We start from the raw sequence: 23,615 nt of genomic DNA, 5'->3' as shown, positions 1-23,615 counted from the left end.
CAGCGCTGTGAGGGCCAGTGAACCGCAGGGCAGAGAACGGAAGAGCGCAGTCTCTCCTCCCAGGCTGGCACCTCTGAGCTTTACTGCTGCGTTCCACAGGAACTTTACTCACTCTCACAGGACAGCAGCAACACTTTGTAACCAGTTTTTGCGCAGGGATTATCAGAACACAGCCGTGTTTAATGTCAGCTGTTTATTAGATGCAGCCTGCAGCTGTACAAATTGTAGTTATTTTTAACATCCACAGTCCACAGCCTGTCCCAAAACACCAAAAAGGATGAGGAATAACACCACAGGTGATGAGTATTGCATTACCCACAGTGTTTACATACAGAGTAAGCTTCATAATTAAGTAGTTCATTAAAGTTAGCTGGAAAGGAATTAAATCCGGCACAGGTTTATGTTGCAGAAGGTCCAAGAGAAGTCTTGCTCAAGCTGTCGATGTCTTGTACCCGCTGAGCAGCCTCCAGGAAGCAGCACTCCTCTCCCTGTGGCCCTCCAGCACCTGAGCCAAGCTGGCGAAGCAGCCACAGCTGCCCGGCGGGAGCTAGCGCTGTGGAGGAGACCGTGCTGGGGCAGCCCAGGCGGTGTTTGAAGGTACCAAGGTGGTGAAACAGGAGAGCTGCTAGCTTGCTCCAACGAGGACAACGTGCTCTTGCCAAGCAGGACCCGTATTGGAACGCTCAGGGTGCTCAGCAGTGCTGCAGCACCTCACAGAAGCCGTCCCTTCGGTGATTTCACCTCTCACACAACCCTCCCGGCGTCAAGGCAGCAGCTGTGCCCAGTTTTCCCAAGGAAGGCCGGAGGGACAGCTAGTCACGGTCACTATCGCTGTCGCTGTCACTATCGCTGCTGTCGCTGTCCGATTTGATACTCTCCAGCGTCTTCCTGCAGATGTAAAACAGTCCCGTAATCAGTCACCTGTCGTGACTTTTGCTTGAAAAAGAGAGATCCAAAACACAGGGTAACCTCCCCCCCTCCAAAGAATCATAGAATCACAGAATCGTTAAGGTTGGAAAAGACCCTTAAGATCATCAAGTCCAACCATTAACCCAGCACTGCCAAGGCCACCACTAAACCATGTCCCTCAGCACCACGTCTCCCCGGCTTTTAAATACCCCCAGGGATGGGGACTCAACCCCTGCCCTGGGCAGCCTGTGCCAGTGCCTGACTGCCCTTTTGGTGAAGAAGTTTTTCCTAATATCCAACCTAAACCTGCCCTGGCGCAGCTTGAGGCCGTGTCTTCTCATCCAAAGGGAACATTATGGGCTGCCTGATGCCTATTATCCTCAAAGGACAGGTCCAGCCCCCGTTTGGTGGAAGCACACCCACCTCCTGTTGGAAAAGCGGACTACTTCGGTTACCCAGAAAGTGATGGCCACCTGTCAGGGGTGCTGGACTTCTATTTATTCATTCCCTTGGAACAGACCACTGGCTCTGAACTGGTCCTCAAGGCTAAGCCCATCATCTGAGCTTGGCTGCATCAGCTCAGCAACGAGCCACGGTGGCTAGTGAGACGTACTGAAGATCGACAGTGAGCCTCAGAACCTGTGAGCCACGTGCAGGGCCATCCTGAACCACTGCCCTGCTTTTACTACCCTGCAATCGGTGTCTTAGGTGGCCGGACCCAGCTAGGAAGGAGATTCTGGGAAAGAAGGGTGATAGCAGATGCGAGCGGTGGATAAAGTCTAACCCCATCGTGGAAAGTTACCTTCCCTCCTAGGTGGGATGGATACAGCACGGGATCAAAAACTGAGGGGCCATTTTGGGGGTGGGAATCGACCAGAGGCAACACAAAGGCAGGTCATTCTGAAGCCAGTTCTCTGCCACCTTGGCGGAGAAGCCTTTCTGCAGGAATTACCCCCTCCAACACCCTGTCTTCTACACCCCTTCAGCAGTAACGCAAAGTACTCCAACTTAACTTACTTCTGCTTTTCAGAGAGTTCGAATTCCTTCTCCGTTCTGCTTTTAAGCCTTTGAGATGAAGGAAGACCGAGGGACGCTGCCAGCTTCACCAGCTTAATTGCCTCATCTGGGCAGTTGGTTTGTTTAGCGCAGTTCAAGAACTCATCCATCACCTGGTCACTGCAAACGCAAAGGCAAAGAGTGACTGTTCACGGGCCCCAGGGGAGGTGGCCGTTAACTTACAGCAGGCGCTTCAGAGAGGGGGAGGAGGTGACAGATTTTCAGAGCAACCAGCCCAATTCTGCTGCTGCCAGCAATTCCAGCTCAGCCTTCACACGTACCAACGTGCTGCGCTGGGGACCTCCTATCCTAGCAGAAAGCAACACTTCTCTTTCTTTGCACAAAAACAGAGGGCAGCAGGTCACTGCTCAGGATAAGGACCCCACCTCAGCAGCCTAAATAACTTTCCCCTCTTCACAATCCACCCACATCAGGCCCTCACCATCTTTTAGGGGGCTGGCAGAGGTAAAGGAGCAGCGTAACAGCACTTTAAGTCAAAGGCAGGCGTCTCGCTGCCAGAGGCTGCTGTGCTGGGAGCCGCTGACAGCTGGCTCTGCTCTGCCAGCTCCATTTCGTGTGGAAGTGCTGGCTCTGCTCCTTCATCACCTGCAACAGCTGCTGGAGACACCTCTCTCGCCTTTGGGCGGGGAAACAAGTTAAGTGTTTGCAGCTGGTGCTGCAGGGAGCTTGGCAGAGAAGGGAAGGAAGGGGACAGTTCAACCAGAAGAGCCTCTGATCCATTTGGTAACAGCAGGGGAAACGACTTTCTCTCCCTTCACATTCAAAACCCGTGGCATCCACAAACCATCAGCTACACCACGATTTCAGAAGGAGAATTCTTCTCCTCTCCCTGTTCCCCAAATTGAGACAGGCAGCAGCAGCCTGCAGACCAGGGCGAGCGCAGAGCGCCACTAACAAACAGCTGCCTGCGGTACCACACCCCCCCCGCTGCAGGCAGCCACAGAGCATCTGCATCTCAGGGAAATTCCCATCTCCAACACCAGATCTAAGGTGTTCGTTTCCGTGAGCACCAAGCAGTTGTTTGGGGTTTTTTTTGTTTTTTAAAAATGCATTACTATTCCTTAGCAGTTGTTTTCTACTTCAAACAGAATTTTTTTCCTCCAAAATCCTGAGAAAAGCTAACTGTTGTGGCCTAACAGGGCACCGCGTAAGATTTAGGATTTGACTTGATAAACTTATCTTCAGAAACCCAGACACCTCTGAAGCACCTGTGCTCGGTTAATACCACATTAGATTTTTTTTTGAGCCCACAGACAATGAGATGTTCTCAAGAGTCCTGCTTAGACTGATTTCTAATGCCAAGTTAATGAGTGGCACTGTTCTCCATGTCCCAGAGCTTCAATCAATAACATCTCAAGGATCAACCAGTTAAACCCCCCCTTTGCATCTTCAATATTTTTTGAGACATATTCTTGGTCTGGAAATGCATCAGCTGGATAAACAAACACCCGCGCTCACAGGGACAGACACAGACACTCATGCTTCGGAAGTAACAAGAAGATATGGATCGCTATTGTCAGTTATAATAGAAATGCAAAATCACAGCCCAAAGGGGAGACTCGGGACCTGAAGTCAGAACCTAAAAGTACTCACGTGGGAATCCTGTTGATTTGCTGGAAACGCTCCATCATGTTCCTGTTCAAAAGAAAACAAAAAAAATAATTTAAAAAACCCACCACAAAACACAGGAACAGACAGATATTTAATATCTTGGATGAGCTCCCACTGAAACACATAGCAAGCTCCATTTCATGAAACGATCTTCCCCACAGATGTGAAACAGATCCCATGCCATCTTCTCGCAGATGCAATGTGCACCAGCTAACATCATTGATCAGTTTAACATAAAACATCTTACCTAGTGCAGAAAAAGTAAGAAGTGTAGCTGGTGGCAAGTTTACTTTAAAATATTACATATTTTTAGAAGGGTACTTGCCAATTCTTTGTTTCAAATGAATCGGTGCGAAGAGAACATCTGTATTTAACAGAAAATAGCTCAGAACCTTAAATTGGAGGCTAGGTATTTTAACCAGTATTTCAAGTTGAGAGCACATAGGACAGTAAATTCTAGCTTCTGGAGAGTTCTAAAAATATTCTCTTTAGAGTTTTAATTAGGGTTACTTCTAATTAAAAGTTTAATTAAACTCTAATTAATCTCTTTAGCAGTTTGAATTCCAAAGAGTTCTAAAAATTAGAGACTGAGAAGCTGCAGGAAATCAGCAGTGCTTAGTGAAGTGAGAATCAAACCCTACCTTGCCATAAGCAGCTGTCGGATGCTCTAAGCCAGTTGCTACATTAACTTCTAAGCCATTTTTAAGACAGACAACTGTAACTTGGTGTCAAGAACGAACAATAAAATGAAGACAAAACCCCATCCCGTTCCCAGCAGGATTTATCCCCTCCCTTTGCACTAGCATTCCAAGGCAATCAGTCGTTAGCTTTTGATTTTTGTGATTTAAGCCTTGAGTTACAGTGCCAGCAGGCCACACACGTACCAAGCGTCCTGGGTTCTCCCAGCCCTGGAAAACAACAGAGCGACATGGCCCAGCGCGCTGCCTGTCCATTCTAACGGCGCCTGCTCCCTCCCAGTTTGCTCATGGGCAGCTTTGATGTCTTCAGCACACTTGGCAAACGCCAGCTGAATCTGTAAAAAGATTGTGCTGTTAATCCTGAAACCTCTAGAATTATCATGTCCTTTTCAGTGCAATTCCTCCTACAGGTCTGCCCCATGTGTGATTTAAATTTGCGAATAACAGCGGTTACTCCTGGCAGAAAAATCTCTCGCTTCTGTCAGGACAATTGTCCCCACTAGGCAAGCTCCAAGATGGCTTTGCAGGGACAACGGTACTTAAGAGACCTCTGCGCTATGCGTAAGCCTTTAACCCTCCTCGGCTTGAGAAGCCAGTTACTGCCATGGCATCTTTGGCAAAATTCCCTGAATTCTGCCATGTGCTTCCCCAGAGATGTGGGCGGCTGGGCTGGGTTCTCTTCCAAACCCTGCTAAGGAAGCGATCCCCTTCTGTGGTAAACTGAGGTTTCTCTATAGGTTGAAGAGAATCCAGAGGGCTTAGCAGGCCTGGATAAACTCACACAGATCTGGCAATTTGTAATGGCACATGCACTGGAACTGGACCTCTAAGACAAACCAGGGACAATAATACAGCACTTAAATACAGTCTGTATGCTGCACACAGAAATGGGGAGACATCCCTACTCTTTTCACTGAGCTTCTGTGCTGGTTTTGGCTGGGATGATAGAGTTAAATTTCTTCATAGTAGCTTGTATGGGGCTATGTTTTGGATTTGTGCTGGAAACAGTGCTGATAGCACAGGGATGTTTTCGTTATTGCTGAGCAGTGCTTACACAGAGTCAAGGCCTTTTCTGCTCCTCACCCCACCCCACCAGTGAGGAGGCTGGGGGTGCACAAGGAGCTGGGAGGGGACACGGCTGGGACAGCTGACCCCAACTGCCCAAAGGGCTATCCCATACCGTATGACGTCATGCTCAGCATATAGAGCTGGGGGAAGAAGAAGGAAGGGGGGGATGTTCAGAGTGATGGCGTTTGTCTTCCCAAGTCACCATTACGCATGATGGAGCTCTGCTTTCCTGGGGATGGCTGAACACCTGCCTGCCCATGGGAAGTAATGAATGAATTCCTCGTTTCACTTTGCTTGCGTGCGTGGCTTTTGCTTTACCCATGAAACTGTCTTTATCTCAACCCATGAGTTTTTGCACTTTTACTCTTCTGATTCTCTCCCCCATCTCACTGGGGAGAAGTGAGGGAGTGGCTGCGTGGTGCTTAGCTGCTTACCGGGGTTAAACCACAACAGCCTCCTTACCTCTTGAGGGTGCTGGTCCCTGCTCATCAAAGACAAGACCTCTTCCAACAGGTCCTGTCTCCTATTAAAGCCCAGCTGTTTCACATCTGTTTAGAAAAAGGCAGTAGTTAGTAGGTGTGACCGGTACCCCTCCTCCCAACTCCTGGTAATACGGTCAGCATAACTAACGCCATCTTACAAGGCAAACAGCCATTCTCTGTGACAGAGCAGGTCACGTATTAGTTCCCTTTCCCCTCATTATCAGGCCCTGAAGGTCCTGCGCACCAAGTACACAAATGAAACTGATTTCTTCTTCCCTTCCCTGCTGGCCTCAAGATTCCTGGGCGCCAGGCCGACTACTCCCCTCATTAGCAGCCTTCAAGGTCCCAGGCACCCAGCCAAGCCGGCGGTGGTGATGACCCCGCCGCAGAACAGGGAAGGTAAGAGCACACAGAGCACTGCCTACAAAATCAAGTCTTTACAAGTCCTAAGTGGGAACTTGGACCTGAACTGCTGCTGGACAGCGAGACCCCTGAACCCCCAGTGGCCTGGGACACCTCCGCCGTCACCTGCTTCCTCTGAGGACTGAGTGGTGACTCATATTCTTTTACGTGTTTTTCGAGGCTAGATTATGATTTTTACGTTGATACTTCAAACCAAGTATTAAGATTTGACCCAATCTGCAGAGGGTCCAGGTGATTAGAAACCATAAGCTACGCGGTGCTATAAAATTCTGTACTACGCTACTTAAAGAATTGTACTACACTGATTCTGCTTATAGAAGTCCTGTGCTATTCTGATTATAAATTCTATGCTAATCATAAAAGCCTGTTAAGAAAATAAAGCTTTAATTGTAACTACAAATTAGTGCCATCATCATTCTGCCAAGGATGCCTAAGAGAACCTGTCTGTCCCCTCAGTGCTGGGTGACAGTAGGATATTTTCTGTATGTTAAAGCCTGTATCTGCATTCTTGTCTCCTCTTCTTAAGGGGCAAAGAACAGGTAAATAATTTAAATGACTTAAACCTGGGCTATTTGTTAAGGTACTGCTCTCTGGTAAGCATTCAGTTTTCCAAGACACTGACATTTAACTCCATCTCTGGATAGTCTGTGCTATCAAGTTCTGCCTTTCTCTAATTCAACAGCCCCCCCCCCCGCACTAAGGAATAACGTCCCTCATGCCAAAGCACCTTATTGTGGCTATTCCGAGCACTGGGAAGTTTCCCAACTACCTCCCACTTCGCGCTGCTCCTGACTTTCATCAAACAAACTGCCTACGTAGCCACGTGGCTATCACTAACCTTCCCAGACTGAAGGGATCACCTCCAATTGGTTGGCTGCGTCCAGTGCTTGAAGGAGATCCAATATATTTTTAGGAGTTGGATAGAAGAGCTGACGAAGGAAGAGAATCACTTCAATACACTGTAACTGTTCCGTTTCTCCATACTAAAGCTTTGAAGCTTGCTTACCCTAATAGACACTTACCGAAGAGGACATTTCTTTGTACCATTTCAACACAACATCAATTTGTTCCATCATACACAACAATGAAAAGAATTTTGACCTACAGGAGGGGAAAAATGCTCTAATTCAGTAATGATTAGATCAACCAAACCATACAGAAGCACCAGCAAATGATGTTTTCTGATCAGACCTGTATTGCAGACCAGGGAAATTTCCCCGTATGATTGCAATACTCCACACAGTTACAAAAGCAGCAGCGTTTTTTTACGAGAGAACCTAATGCTGACGCTAGGTAACTGGCAGAATTAGTAAGAAATGGACCACTGCATTTTAAAATCTCGAAAAAACACTATCTCCCTGCCTGACACCAGGTTTGAGGTATTTGAATGTCTCTGAAATGCAACCTCTGGTTAAGCACCACTTTAAGAAGTGAACTAAACTAACCTGGCTACTTGTGCCAGTTCGCAATACAAGCCTGGGACCTTGATCCAATGCACTACCAGGAAAAATGTCTCTACACCAAGAAATTAATTTCCATTCATTTCCCTTGATTTATTTACAGGCTAAATAAGGTAAAATCATATGAATCATCCTACCCCTGAAACTGCATCTTATTTTGATGATAATTATTTTTCATTAATTTACTGGAGCCTAAATAGGCTTTTCTTCAGATCAGTATGCTTCAAGTACTTAATTACGTTCAGCGACTGCAGCACTTAATGACATTGGTAAAGATGTTTCAGATGCCATGATTACAGTGTCAGCAGCGGCACTACACAGGCGTTTGGTGCCTAAATACAGCTGCTGCACGGCAACCTCTCTCTCCACCACCAGGCAGAGAGCTAGGTCTGACCCGTACGCTATTTTGGTGTTACCTCCTAAGCTGCCATCCTAACTGGATGACAGGATTGCAGAAAATACAACTGGTTGGTACAGTTGTTGGATCAGGATTAAGCCAAACTCATGCTCCAAGACACTTTATTTCAGTTCGGGCAAGGCCACAAATGGAAAATAAATCCTAAGCTATCACTGTTCTTAAGAGGGACCTAATTCCCAAATTGCATCTACAATAGCCAGCTGATGTTCTACAAAGCATCCTTCTGCGCAACGTTCAAATCCTAGTTTGTATTCAAATTGACAACGATACACAAGACACTGAATGTAAGCTGCGCTTCACTCACCAGTAGGTATTTAACCGATCCATGTCCAAGAATTTCCAGTTGTCTCCCTTCTCCATTGCCTTATTTAACCGATAGGCAAGTTTGATATCCTTAAGATCACAGCACTGCAATAAACCAGTTAGATTTTAAAGCCACCAAATACAACACTTGATACATCCCTCTGAGAGTCACTTTCACAAAGGTATGAGGAGTAATGAGCTGACAGAAAACATTTTTAACAGGATGCAGCGACTGCCAAGGCATTTTGTTTATTTGAGACAAATGTGCGCCTCTCCCAGTGGGCGAGAGCTTTCTAAAACCGACACCTTCTGGTGCGGAGACCGTCTGACAGCTGCAGCGTCACTAGGAGGAGGTAGGGCACAGGAGACAGGGGCTCACGCAGCCATCTCTAGCAAGAGATGCACGTATCACAGGCATGCAAGTTACCCATTTAGGAGGTATTAAGCAAAGATCTGCGGAATTATGGAGGAAAGTTATAGGAGGTGATGAACACAGGTGAAAAAGGGAAAGATATTGAGAGCTAAACCTTGTATGACAGGTTGGAAAACTCATAGGCAATTATGAAACAGCTGGAGGGCTCAAAGGAATTCTGATTGCAGGGGAGAGGTACTTACCACTTGCATAGCAGTGGCAAAAAAGTTGGCTGAAAGGGAGAAAATGAGAGTCTGTTAACTTCAAACTTTCAAGACGACATACAGCAGCTCGTTAACCCAGCTGCCCAGAGGACAGATGAGACACGTTCAATTACAAAGCTGAATTTGTAGCTCGGTTTGACAATGTAGCACGGGTCTTCACTTTCTATCTAGAGACTTTGGTGTGTCATGAGTTTTGCTAGCCAGCGTTCTGGAGGCAACTATACTGCTGTGCTTTTGGAGACAGATTTAAGCAGATGATCTGTTTGACATTAGGCACTTTTACAAAAGCTACCTTCTCTTGCTTGTTGCAAGACAGCATTATTTGTCTAACAGGCAGGCTACAAAAAAAGGCAGCCATACACTCATCTTCTCGATTTACTCCAGTGGAAGAGAACACATGCAACAGAGACAGGTGCTGAGGCAGGTCACCCACCTCTTTAGCACACCCCAGAGCTGCCCAAGAACGTACGACTGCCCCCTGGAAATGTCTCCTTCCAGTTTCGTGAGGCTTTGACTCCGGTTTCTGTAACTGACATTTCAAAGCAGCACGGAGACTGATGCTGCCTGAGGGAGGCAAAGAAAGCCACGGTGGGAGGAAGGACATAAACTATCCTGCTCAGTAGCTCATTTCATTTTTGTGCTAGGAATTTTGGACAGGTGGTTTTGGTTTTGTGAAGGAAACATAAGGGCACTGGATGCTATCAGAGACTGAAACAATGGCTAGCTGTGGGTAGCAAAATGGTGGAAAGAACTGTAAGGCAATTTACTTAAAACCATTAGGTACAATAAACTCCTCTTTCCCTTGCAAGACTTAATTCATTAACTTTTAAGTCAGAAAAAACATTTTTGTGTTATTTGGGCATTTAGTATACACTTCAGCTACAGCCTACAGAATCCTCTGGGCCATTGAAAGGCCTTGCAGGGAACACAGAGGCTTCTGAAGGTAAGAGTCAGTTCACAAACAACACACTAAGGAAAAACAAGCCTCAGTTTTGTTCAAAGGGTCAACCTGAATCCTGCAATAGCAATTACCGAAAGTGAGTAAGAAGGATATCATGTTGAAGAGCAGAAAATGTTTACATACGCATCTTGCTTAGACAAAGCAGCTTTGCTGTAGTCTTACGTGAGCAATCTCTCTCAACCACTGTGTAGAAAAGCTCATTCAACTCCCATGGTTCAGGCAAGGCCCGTACCTGCATGCCCATAATCCCTGCCCTGGCTAACAGTGGTATTTCTATAAGGAGTGTGAAGGAGCAGAGTGGGTACGGTCACTGTCTACACTTCTGGCAACAGCTCAGAGCCAGAGCAAGAAGCAGTATAACACACATAGCGGGCCAGAAGCAAACAAGAGATGGACAACATTCAGACTATTTCCAGGCTTCTCTCCAAGGACAAAAAAAATAAAACGCTGGTAGGATAACCTAATACGCTACTCCAACATAACAACTCCTAATCTTTGTTCTTTAAATGGCCAAAAACCATATCAACTCCTCACTGGTTTCCTGAAGCATGCACTGCAATAACTTCTTCACCCTATGATGTATAGAACTGCCAGCTGCTAAAGAGTGGCTTCAGACACTTCGTTAACACCACGCTGCGCACAGCACAGCTATAGACCCCTCTTTGCCACACTCATCTTCAGATCGAAGCTGCATCTACTTCCAAACGTACAGAAAGGCTTATGAACATCCTAGGGCAACACTGTGTACATATAGGTGGCAGAAAGAGCCAGTGAGACATGGGATGTTTAGAATCTACTCCTTCTACAGACCCAAGCTTCAGTTTTGCATGAAGTTTTATTTCATGCAATTTTCTGGAAAGGATTAGGAAGAACTAGAATAGGAACTCAAACCACACTACAACAAGAACCCGCCGTTCACCAGACATGTATTATTTCACGAAGTTGCTAGCAGATGTTCCTCCTTAAACTAGTCTTGTCAACAGCCTTGTGTTTTTTACAGTGTGGGACTCAAATGCTCATTCACATGGGGTATGCTCCTACTTCCACACAGAAGCCAGTGCACCAATGTATGACACACCTTCCCGACCCTGGAATTTGTCCTCCTTTGTCTCCAAAAAGTATCAGAAGGGACTGATATCAGCAAGCTGCATGCATTCTTTCCAGCAGGGTAGAACTACTTGAAATTCCCCAAGTACCTTTTCACCCAAGCTTAAACAATGCAGACCGTCAGATATATTGAAGTCCGTACCGTCATCAGGGTCCTGGGGAGTGAAGCTCCTCTTTTCAACATCATCTAGCACCTCAGAGATGATGCCTGATGGGCAAAGATCAACTACGGGACAAAAAGACAAGCAACATCACATCTCAGTTGCACTATGCACTCCATTAGTAAAAAGCCTCAGCCTGCAAATATACTATGGAAATGGAAACAAGCACCATAATTTCAAACAAGTGTCGTGATTGTCATATCTGGACCCCTACTCGTGGTGCTCCACACCAGCTGCAATTTTATTTGCACTAAAATTTGCCCTACTATTGCCAGATTTCCACAGCAGAACAGGGCAGATTAAGAAAGATGCAAGTACTTTCTAGCAAAGAATCCAACAGGCCTGCAAGTTTGTCTGTTAGAATGTGGGACTGGGAAAAGCAATGCATTTCATAAACAAACAAAAAAAAAACCCAGAGAGACTCCAGAGCAGTTCCTCCACATTTGTTATAACACAAGGACTGCAGTTATGACTACTGTGTCTATTTTCCTCCCACGCCCACAGATTTTTGGCTAAAGGATCTCCAACAGTTGGGCTCCTGCCTTCTAACACAGCTCTATTTCAAGATAGCTCCAATGTACAGAACTGTTGCAGAAAAACACAATCCCTGTGCAACTTCTTCCCTCTGAGTGGCACAGTCTATGAAATCACATGCGTTGTAGTCAGGTCCAGACTGTGTAGCATTCGCTCTTTAGCTTTATCAAATTTGTGTCTACAAACGGAAAGGGAACAGGCTTTCTTTCCAGTTCTCAAAACACAAGGACTCTTCCCTCCCTGGAAGAGGTTATGACCCTCTGTATCTTTTTCTTCACCCAAGTAGAATCAGACCGCACAGGGGACATTAGGATTGCACACATAAGAAGTTGTCTTTTAATTCATAAATCAACTGCCTTCACCCATCACATTCGGAAAGCATTTAAAGCAGGCGTTATACAGGACACATTCACACACAAGTTGATATTGCACGTACCGCCTCTATAAAATATAAAGAGAAGATGATCATACGTTGCAAGGCTAGGCTCTGAAAAGCAAAAACATTGAAGTTACTTCGACATTCTTGGCTGAGCTTTATGCCTGAGCTCTAATTCACAGTCTCCAGCCCTTCCACTCAGGTGGCATGCATAAATTTACTCTACCATTTCTCTCCCCGTCCTCCCTAATGCTGGACCAGACCTCACGTACAACGGTATCTGAGGGTGGACCAGCAGCTGAAGCACCATATTGCTGTGGGGCGAACAGGCAAGCTTCCCTGCTCTAAATTAAAAGCAAAAATATTTCATAACTAGTTTTCCATTCTGCTCATGAACCTATCTTCGGTGTATCAGCAAGCATGTTACTAGGGCAAAGCAAGACATCAAATGAGCTATGCCAACATTCCCTGTTTTTGCAATATTTACTTGACATCAGAAAACATCACCTAGATCAAAAGCTTTTTTTTCTGTAGAGACGTAGATTTTTAGACGTGAACTGGCTTGGGTGGCTTGTGAAGTAAATCTCCTTTATCTATGGGAAGCTAACCGACTCAGCTGACTGCTGCAAATACATATTCATATTATTCACTATTTCTACAGCAGTACTACAATAAGGACCCAGTTGAGAAAGAGCCCATGGGCCAGGACACACTCCCCACTGCATACACGTCTCTCCTTGAGTAGCCAGAGGTAACTACAGGTAAAAATGTAATGATAAACATGCTCGTAACCTAAAAGACTACAGCATCAAAATGCTTCATTATTTGACCTAAGGGGCTAAGTGCATCGACCGCATTGTAATTAGTAATCAACACTGAACAAAGACTCTGAAGACAATGATTCAATTTGAAATCCACATGCACTGGCTTGCTGAGCAGCCACAGCTCAGGACTTAGGCATTTTTATTCCTCGGTTCTCTTGCAAAAGGAAACCAATAGTGAAGTTGAGAACACGGTGAGAAATGCTTTTTTCCACAAGCCTTGGACTTCTTCCCTGCAACTAGGAATCACCGTGTTGCTTGCTGCTGAACTCTTACGTTAGCTACTCTGGAGGTGGCACTGGAATATAATAACCATTCTGGTTCTCTTACCGATATCAAGTGCTTCCATTTCCTTTATTACCAATAAAGACATACTTCTGCCTACACCACCACATCTTCTCAGAGTCTTCAGTAAAGCATTAAAAGTTAGCAGATTTGGTTGCACTTTCTGTTGAGCCATGTGATTCAGGAAGACCTTAAACAAAATCCACAAATCCTTAGTGCTTTACAGGTTATGGATCACAGTTCACCTTTCAGGCAGGTATACATGCATTTCCTTAATCTAATCCTTCTCACCCCCTTCAAGTGAACAACTCTACCTCAACTGATCATTTATTAAAGGAGTACCATTTAATTTTTCATTAATTTGACCAAAAAACAAGACTACAAAATTACATCAGATTAGATCTTGAAGAATTGTGTCTAGAACATCAAGGAAATTTTTACATTTATGTACTAATTTTCCGTACTGACATTATGTCATTAAAACTGGAGCCTCTAATGTTACCCCTCAAAATTCTACTTCCATCACACCACCATGAATCACAATTCAGAGAAGAGCTTTTATCTAAAATGGCTTGCTTGTTTTTATCTCCCAGCATAATCTCCCCAATTACTTTCTATCTAGGCAGTTCTTGGATCAGGTACGTTCTCACAAGGCAAACCATTCTGCAAGAGCAAGGTTGGATTTTGTACATTTTCCACTCCTCAATAGTTAGTTTGTACGTTTAAACTAGTGCATTTCATTTGCAGCAGGTATTAGTATCTTTGTACAAAGCTCTTGTTTTCAGTCTTCTAACAACTGCAAAATTCTACTGATAAAACAAACCCAGCCCCTATACTCTTACCCCTTCCCCACCTCTTTCGCTCTACCTCCTTACCTTGGCTAACTCCCATCTTTCTAAGAACCTCTCCTTTAGGTATGGGACTGCTGTAATCAGTGCATTGAAGGTGTGCACATCAGCTGGAAAATATAAGATAATTCATTTTAACTGACAATTACATTCTCCAGAAAACAGTTTGGTCTAACATGGCTCAGTTTTTGGCGAAGTCTCATGCAAACCTGTTTCCAGTGAGCCGGCCACATGCCAGCTGCACTGAAATAAACAGCTTGCATTCAGCTCCCATGATCTAGCTGAGGTCCGTACCCCTGCGCCAATCATCATTGCCATGAAACAAAAACAACTGGTTGCTGCTACTTAGAAGACCAGGAGTCAAAACCAGGAGACACTTACCCTTGTGTCTTTCATTCAGCAAGTCTATGTACATGTCATAAGCTTTAGCAGAAGCCCCATGCTGCAAAAAACAAAACCCCAACAAAAATAAACAATCTCTATGACTGTGGGGGATTTCACAAGCTGAAAAAAGTCCTCCTGGCACTGAAGGATAACTTTACCTTCACCATCCCACGGATCATTGTGCAATAGGAGTGTGCATTCCTCTCTGGCATTATCTTAAATATCCTTTCAGCATTGTTGTTCTCCCTAGAATCAATGAACAAGCTGAATGTTAAAGAACTCAATAAAAGATACCTTTGGGAAAAGGATTCAACATGCAGAACCAAATAATGGGCTGTACTCCCAAGGACTGACATTCAAATACATTACTTGCGACACTTTGAGCTATTCTACACTCACTTACTAGATTTCCATCAACACTTTAAAAGATTAGCAAACACAGATGTATTTAACAAGTAACACCTGCAAGTACGGGCTGCTAAAAAGTCTTTAAGTCTGTTCTATAACAACAATGCATGTGTACAACCCACTGCAGACAAGAATATTGGCAATATTTTCTATACCTCCATCTAGAGCCAGATGACTGTGAACCTCTTTGGAACTGTCTCTTTGGAGCTTTCTGCTCTGAAGCGTTCACCTGGAGAGATTTTTGCAGAAGTAAGTTTCTCAGAGTTCAAGGTCCTGATTAAAAATCAAATGATGTGATTTGGTAACAACGCAGAAGTTCAGCAGCAATTCATATGCTACCAAAGGTGCTTTTTAATGGGTTACATTAAAATAATTTCTATTATAACGTTCAGGAAGCAATAACTAGGTTAAAAATACTGTTTATGTTATTAAACGTATTAACAAGGCAAATTTTATATATTTGTGGAGTCGGTGGGAATCAGTAGACTATAGCACATACTCTGTAAAACCCTTTCTCCCTCAACAGTCTTCCCAGGGACAGGCATTGCGCAACACATCTCCTGCTGTACCCTGCGACCTGATACTCGGAGGTCACACAAGGAGCCCTCAATTTCATTGCAATCTGGTTATTGTGGTTCAGACCGGAAGAAAATTAATGAGCTGATTTTACACTAGAGGTACTAGAGTTCTGCTTTGCAGGCAACTATAAAAACAAGGCTGTCAGTGAGAAATAGTTATTTAAATGCAGTTCAGCAGAACTAAGCCAAGACAGGGTTCCAGCTGATAAGTTCAGCTTTACGGAAACTACTTTTGCTAGTAGGTTAGACGCAGGATTGTTGTAACTGCCGTATCTCTAGGGAATGTTGACTGCATCTGACCCACCTCACACCATCTCCCAGGCAGGTAGTCAGTACAAAAATCTTGACATCACATGTCTTGACACGCCCAGTACGCATGAAAGAAATAAACAAATAGAGATCAACAGGTTTTTCATACCCCTGGTTCTTCCAAATCCTCTTTTTCTTCCTCCTCTTTTTCCGGAGTAAGTTCTCCATCTCCATAGAAGCACAGCAAATCTAAAAGGCTGTTTGTGGTCTCCAGAGATACAGGGGTTCCTATGGAAAATGAGGATATACAACAGTCGCAGAGAAAGTGAAGAACACATCATTCTACAGCTGTAACAGAAAACTTTTGAACACCCAGTTATGCCCAGTTCTCTTTCAACATAAAGGCGTTCTCGAGCAAGTCTGTAAAACCTGGGTGTGACACCAATACTTCCACGAACCCATTCATGGCTGGAGACAATTTTAACACTGAACTAGAGTATCTGTTTTTCTACTGAAGGCACTGAAAGGGTAGTTTTCCTGATGAAATGGGAGAGGGAAGTGGCAGCTGGCAGCCAAAATTGTGAAGCAGCACAAGCCCAACACAAAATTGGAAATTTCTAGTTCTTTTCGTAACTACTCCTAGGATGAACCCTGCTGTGAAGATCACTTTGTGTGTTTCGCTTTCTATGAAACAGATTTAAAACCAACAAAAGAAAAGAGCTATTTGATGGAATCATCTCCTTTCCATCTTGTAGTGGGTATGAGAAGGTCTCACCTTCCCAGTAAGTTTTCCTCCTTCAGATGCTGTGGCACTTACAGTTTTTCTATTGCTTCCTCCTCTTTCACCCATGACAGAGATAAGGTCGAAATTAAGGAGGAACTGAGAAAGACTCATTTACTGAGGGCAGGTCCACAGAAGGGGCACTCGGATGGTACGCCATAGCAGTCAGCACAGACATAGCTTACACCAACCAATGTGTTATTATACGAGGGCCTTTGCGGGCAGAAAGGTATCACTCAATCACACAGCATCTGCCTCTAACAGGCCCTGCTGTACTGCATCACAAATTGTTCCACTTTGGCAGAGAAGAAAAAAAATCCTACAGCGTTATCACCTGCTTCTTGATCAGGAAACCATCTCTGCTCTGTATCACCGAAGTGACGTGTCAGACAAGCAGTGGATAAGGAGGGCCCAATAATTCTGGAGAACCACTTCACCAGACCAGAGCCAGTGGCGAAAGGCAGCAACATAGTCATAAAATTGTCTCCATAGCCTGCGCCAGCTCCTAAAATATTTTTGGCACAATTTAAGTAGAGCTCCACCACAGAACCTGGCAGGTGACCACATACCTGCTTGTACGAGCTGATCGAACAGGTCCACAGAATCCTTCACCCTTCTGAGGTGGATGCGCTCTTTTAGAGCTTCCTCACTCACTCCTTCAATCTGAGGTGTAAGAGTCTCAGGCATCAAGCACTAAAAGCAAAGAGAGCAAATTAGACACAAGCTCAAACCTTCTCTAAACCATTGCTAGAACACTAACCAAATATGCTTACTCCTCACTTAGTACACTGCTCTGATAACCTCCTGACCCTCCCAGCCTAACAGCAGCAGCCCCTTCGGTTGATGAAGGACCACGCATCCTGATCTCCCACTTTCACGCTAGGAAGTCAACATCTAAACAACATTTCTTTTCTTACTTTTTATCTAAAGAACCTGGTATGATATTGAATTCCTACAGAAAAATGTCCACTTCAGAAACATAATGGAAATACAGCACTGCTTTCATAGCTGTCTGCAAAACAGTTAACAAAATTACCCTTTTACGTTAGTTTTGGCACAGTCTGACAGTTGATTTCACCATCTGACAAAGCATAAATGTAATGAAAATGAAAAGCAAAAAAAACTTACTGGTACGTTGGGCTCTGCAAAAGTCTTGTCAAAATATTGAGGAAATTGCTTAATAATGTATTTTGCAGCATTTCTCCCAGACTCCTTCGACAATGAAAACAGACGCTGCATAGGAATGAGAGAGAACAAGATGACGAAACACGCAATTAAAAGGCTGAAACTGAGAAAACCATTTTCCGCCACACTGAGCGTTCTGATGGAATCAAATTAAACTCATGCTTCAACTCCTTCTGAAAACACAGGCACGAGACAACATTCCAGATAAACGTTCCGGTATTTATGCCAATACAAGAATGTCTATTCTTTAAATAAGACTGTAATTTACTTTTATGTTACTTAGTCAAGGGAGAAAGTTCTGTACCAGACATCTGAAATGCTGCACTACGACCTCAAGCTCAAAAGCATCTCTCTGTAGAGTTAGGGCACTTAGATGTTTCTCTCCCTGTCATTTCCAAGAGCATCACCTGATTCCCATTCACCTCTTTTCCTCAAGTTCTAAAGTCCTTTGCCGTTTCTTTTAAAACTCTTCACATTTGACAGCTGCCTTCAGCCTTCTCAATGGCTTCACCTCTGGTACGCAGAAGAACTGAAGTTTTCTTGTAACCATATCACTAATTTGCCACAACATCTCAGCTCCCAGTCTTCTCTCGCTACGCTCTAATTAACATCACACACAGCAGTTCCTTCTTGCCCTCATTTCCAGCTCTGCTTCCTCCTGCCTCAACTTCATGCTCTTTAATCTTATGCAGAGATAACATTAGGGGAAGACTCTCTTCCTTTCTATTATCATCTCAATACTACTATTTCCATAAGCCTAAGTTACCAAATAGCTGCTCTGTGATAAAACTAAAATTCCTGGGGCTTGGCCAGGAGGACAGTTAACTGATAACATGTAGTCTATGTAGTAACACACACACAAGTGACCCTGTGTGCTTTAATTCATGCATTTAATTCAAATTTAACTAAACCGTAAGGACAAAATCTCAACACTTGCAATACCACATATTCACAGTCTCTATCCAAGGTATATAAACACAGTTTTAACAGGTTGCATGCCTCTCCTAAAGAATTACTGTTGGGAGTTATTTAACGGACTATGAACATGGAGAAGCAGAACAACTCAGCAGGTAAGGCACTAACTTGCAGGAATGTTAACAGAGCTGTGTTAACAGCTCGAAGGTCCCTACAGGGGTGGGAAGAAGAGATAACTTTGTGTGTGCAGAGTGGATTTGTCCAGAGAAATGCTACAGTCATTATGCCTTCAGAAATACACAGAGGAGAAAATTCTGATACTTCCATTTTCTTCTGGAATTGAAACTAGGCTCCCTTAGATAGAGTTTTCATAGCTAGACGAAGGAGGGGAGCGGGGAAGCTATCAAGGATTTGAAAGGAAATACTTACAGAATTGGCTGCATTTTTTGGCATAAGGAAAGGGTCATCCTGGAACATATAATGAGCAGCAGTAGGATCCTGCAGAAATGAGAACCCAGGATTGAAACTATATAATTATGTACACAGGCACGCTGTAGGCATATCACACTGCCTCACGGAATTCAAGGCACAATGAACAGTTCTATCATAACCACCACCTGATGCACATTTTACAAAAGCTCCTCTTGTTCAGAAGGTTTAGCCTGCTTGGAAAGAGTTAAAAAAACTTTTCTATTACACACATACACATGCAGGCTAACATAGTGCCAACAAAAGGGTCCTTAGTGTAACATGGCAAGCAATGAGTGCCCTGCAAAGCGAGCAGAACCCCAGCTATAACAGTCTCAGGGGAGCTGAGGGGACTTGCGGGATCAGATTCAATTTCCAGAACTCAAGACAGACAGGATTAAAGAACGGCATCACAGCATTTACAGCGGTTACCTAGCAAGAGTAGATGCTAATTGCTCTTTGCAAGGCTTGCTTTCTGGACTGAGACTGGGAAGAGGCAGTCTGGATTGGGAAGCTGAATGAACGGGTAAAGGAACTTGCTCCTGATGTCAGCAAAAGCCTTATCAAAATATTATAGCTTTCGCTGGTAGTTACAGCTCTCTCTTAGCACTAGAATGAGGCTCTAAGAACACATCAAAACATGTTGAGCAGAAGTGAAAAGCCTGTAAAAAACAGATGTAAAAGTCCCATCTTTCATTTATGGCCAAAGTAGAAGCAAGAGCCTCCAGAGTGCACGGTTAATGCATCAAATGCACAGCTTGACCTATTTCCATGATCAACAGAACTACTTACCCTGTTCACAGTAGAAGCCAATGTCTGCAGAACCGCTAGCTTATCCCTAAACATAAAGGAGCTTTGATTAATACTCGGTTGCAGACTTCCAAGTGTTATACATTAAATTGTACACAGAACAAGCACAGGAATATCCTGGCCCTTAAGGATTTTCAGTTCTAGGAAACAATGGGTTTGCTGCACTTAGAAAATACCACTTTTTGCAAAGGGAGGGAAAATTCAAAGGCAAAAATGGTCTCAGTTCTGGAACAACCACAGGAAAAGACAAGACTTTGAGAAAAAACAGAAAAGCATGTGTGTTTCCTGCTACCACTCCTGCCCTTATTATACATTATCAAAGAAAGAACATAGGCAAGGGATACAGAAAGAATTCCCTGGAATGATCCTGTCAGAGCCCTTGAAGACTACCCCATCTCTGAGGGATGGATACACGAGTCTCTCTCCAAAACAAGTCTTGGAAGGGAAAAAAGCCCAAACCAAAATAAAACTAGATTTCTCAGGACTCTTGTGCCTGTGGATCCTTAAGACTTTGGTTGTGTTTCAAGCAAACAAGGAAAGGCTACCAAAAGTGTTTAGGTGAAGATGGTCTTATTTTAGGTTTACATGCAGACACCATTTGGCTATAAGCTTAGTTTTTGCTGTACAGTCATGCGATTTCATCTCAAGTGCTTCCAACAAAATAGCTTTTGTTCAGCTGCATAATTTCTAAACAGGTTTTACTCAGCCAGCTATAAATGGCCAAGTTTATTTTGCTGAAAGAAACACACCTACATGCAGACAGCCAAATGAACTTGATTTTACAGATTTCTAGCGAATGTGGTATTTTACAAAGAAATAGAACTATGCTTAAAAATGCAGTCCTTATAACTGTTTTAAAAGAATGGTCAGGAACAGAGTGTACATACTCTGCACAGAGAGTAAGAGCCAAGAATACTCCCAGAGCTCCCAGTCAGCAGGAAAGCCACTAGTGGGACATTAAGTCCAGGAATACAGCAACCTGAATTTTCTTTTTCAGCTTTGGTGGACAGACTATGTTGAGCTGTCTAACAATGATTTTCTTCCAGGTCAAAAGATAGCAGTAAACACTCACCAGGTTTTCCTTCGTGGGAGGACAATTTCTTCTTGAGTAACTATGAGAAACAATATCAAAAATGTTCTTAGAAACCAACAGATGTCCAAAGAAAACCTTTACCTCATGAAAATTGATGAATTAAGCTGATCCAGCTCAAAGTACTAAAGCAAAGATTTTAAACCCACAGTCTAATGTAGGCCACAATTTATTGCAATGGTAATAGAAAAGGCTGGCAGGGAGCTTAAGTGTCTCATATCAAGACAGGACCAGGGTCCTATGGTAAACAAACGTCAAAGAGATTGTACCCATTTAAGCTTCTTCAATCATCCTTATCCCATATCTTCCAGCTTGAGCCCCAACCTTTCCCAGTCCCTTGCTTTCCTACTTACTCTTAGTCCCGCAGTTCGAAGTTTGCCATCTCTGCCCATTTGGCTTCTCCAGTTCAGCCTGCCTGAACACTGCAGCAAAGCGCCCTCTCACGTTCCTGCCCCAATAGCCTGACACCAACTGCTCAGTTCCTTCCACCCCACAGATCAATCTGCCCTGCTTTCCCAGAGAGGAAAAAAGAAAAAGGCCAATACCAAAAGAAGAAGCTAGAAGTTGTCAGTAAAGCATCTTAGCGAATCCATTCACAAAGGAGCATGTGGGGCCTCCTGATTACAACCCCCAGAGTCAAGGTCTGCAGAGGCACTTTCCCCACTGCCTCTGTGCTGATGCTTCCATGAGCTGTTACTGATTGGAAGGAACTTGTTCCCATGTGCAGCACGGCTCCGAGCATCCCAGATTACTTTTCTCACAAAACTCAGAGTAGAAATATGGTAAGGAGTACAGAGAACAAGCAAGAACATGAAGGAAACTGACAGGATTAAGGTGGAACACTCCTTATTTTTATGTTGTAGTTTATTCCATTTCAAAGAGCAGCTAGACAGCTCATGGAACTGGACAACTCAGTTCACACTCTCGGAGCACAGAGCTGGTTGGTGGTGAGGGTAATCACGTTAAGCCAGGAAATCTCTGCACAACGAAGACGGGGGAAAGAAAATCCAAGAAGGGGAAAGAGGGCATTCATATCTTCATCTCTTGACATGCTATGTTGTTTGGAGATTAAAATAACATATTCAAGAAACTAGTAATTAAGACATCATACCTTCTGAACTTTCCACAGTCTTCCCAAGAGCTGTACTACTAGAAGAGCACCTATAAACCAATCAGAGTTTTGAATTTATGGTAGTCACATTAATATAGCAAAAGTAGATTAATTAAATTCTGTACTACAGGTCAGAAACATTAGAGGGGCAAAGTAACTGGAAATGTCGCACTAACTCCAAATTATTATCATAAAACTCATATTTGATATTTCTCTTATAGCACTAATTTCAAGAGACAAAAAGTTATACACAGAAAATCATATTACATAAAATTTGTAATTCTTTATTTTTGGGGATATCATGGCTTTAAAATAGTTTTCATGAATTACTGCATCTTAGAAAGAACATCCTGAACATAAATCAGAAGACACTTTATGTTTTAGAGGCAGGATCTAGCTGAAAGCAGTACCTTTTGTTTAAAAATATTTTAGACCTGAGTAGTTTTCACACAAGCAGAAGACCCTGAGCTGGGACACAGGGAAATCAGACCTGTTTAGTTCCAGATGCCCAGTCTCTACAGAGCTGCAGAGAGCATGCTCACGTAACCACCGCTGCAGAAGGCACAGCCACATAAACTTGCTTCTACTGCCTGCTGCAAAGCAGCTGCTCTGTGCTCAGTTCAGTTCACAGGACACAGCTCCAAGTCTTTCTTACAACTGCTCACATGAAAATACTTTTCTTTTTCTCACGAAGCAATCGAACATTAAAGCCTTACTGTAACTGGCAATCGCATGTGCTTCCACACTGACCTTGACCCTGAGGGAGATGCTGTTAACGTGCATTCTTACCTCTGTTTTACAGTGATATGGCTTAATTCTAGCTGTTCCTATATGTCACGTAAACTTATTAGGTATGATTTTACCATCCCAGATGTGAGTTATATTTTGCCTATAAAGAATACCCAGAGGAGCGGAACCCTTTCACTTGAGGCACACCCTGAAGGCAACTTCTCCCCTCTTCATCTGCTTTTTCGTGAGATTCACCTCTAGGAATCACTTAATACCTCAAGCTCACTCCCGGAGCGGCTCCGAGCCGCAGAGCCCGCCAAAAGTAGGGAAAATCCCCCGAAGAGGCACCCCCCCAGCCATGCCAGGCCCCGCCATGCCAGGCCGCCCCGGCTCTGCCCGCCAGCGGCCCAGGCACCACCGCGCATGCGCAGACACCCCCCCTTTGCGCCACAACCCCGACTGCGCCTGCGCGGCCTTTCCCGCCTCAACTCCCTCCCCCCCCCCCCCCCCCCCCCCCCATTCCTCTACGGTGCCGCCACCTCCGCCGGGCCCTTCTGTTCCCTCCGCTGAGGGAACGGCAGAGCCTTACCGGTAGCGCTCTCGCCTCCGTGCCGGTAAGCAGCACCGCCTGCTCAGCGATACCGCTCGCTGCCAGGAGCTACCCGCCAGCCGCCCCGCCGCCATGCCGGCACTCGCGCAGTGCCCTGCGGGAAGGAGGGCGGTACCACT

The 23,615-nt window shown here is 44.4% G+C and overlaps 1 protein-coding gene across 1 annotated transcript; it reads right to left on the bottom strand.

Moving 5' to 3' along the window:
• Nucleotides 1-764: 764 nt before the first annotated feature.
• On the bottom strand, nucleotides 765-23,600 carry PTCD3 (pentatricopeptide repeat domain 3). The gene is made up of 24 exons (XM_082315380.1): nucleotides 23,476-23,600; nucleotides 22,158-22,207; nucleotides 21,029-21,068; nucleotides 19,939-19,984; nucleotides 19,108-19,176; nucleotides 17,707-17,811; nucleotides 17,148-17,271; nucleotides 15,967-16,085; nucleotides 15,126-15,199; nucleotides 14,721-14,808; nucleotides 14,560-14,620; nucleotides 14,206-14,288; nucleotides 13,376-13,520; nucleotides 12,285-12,335; nucleotides 11,296-11,379; nucleotides 9,065-9,093; nucleotides 8,451-8,554; nucleotides 7,291-7,369; nucleotides 7,107-7,197; nucleotides 5,826-5,911; nucleotides 4,482-4,630; nucleotides 3,580-3,621; nucleotides 1,927-2,085; nucleotides 765-888 (listed from the first exon to the last, which is right to left on the bottom strand). Exons 1-24 carry the CDS (start codon nucleotides 23,568-23,570, stop codon nucleotides 813-815), a joined length of 2,049 nt encoding a protein of 682 aa, XP_082171506.1. The 5' UTR covers nucleotides 23,571-23,600; the 3' UTR covers nucleotides 765-812.
• Between the last annotated feature and the right edge of the window lie 15 nt (nucleotides 23,601-23,615).

This window comes from Platalea leucorodia (assembly GCF_965183815.1).
Source record: "Platalea leucorodia genome assembly, chromosome: 6".
Lineage (NCBI taxonomy): Eukaryota > Metazoa > Chordata > Aves > Pelecaniformes > Threskiornithidae > Platalea > Platalea leucorodia.
Note: the sequence above shows the minus strand (reverse complement) of the source record. Positions and strands in the feature narration are given on the sequence as shown.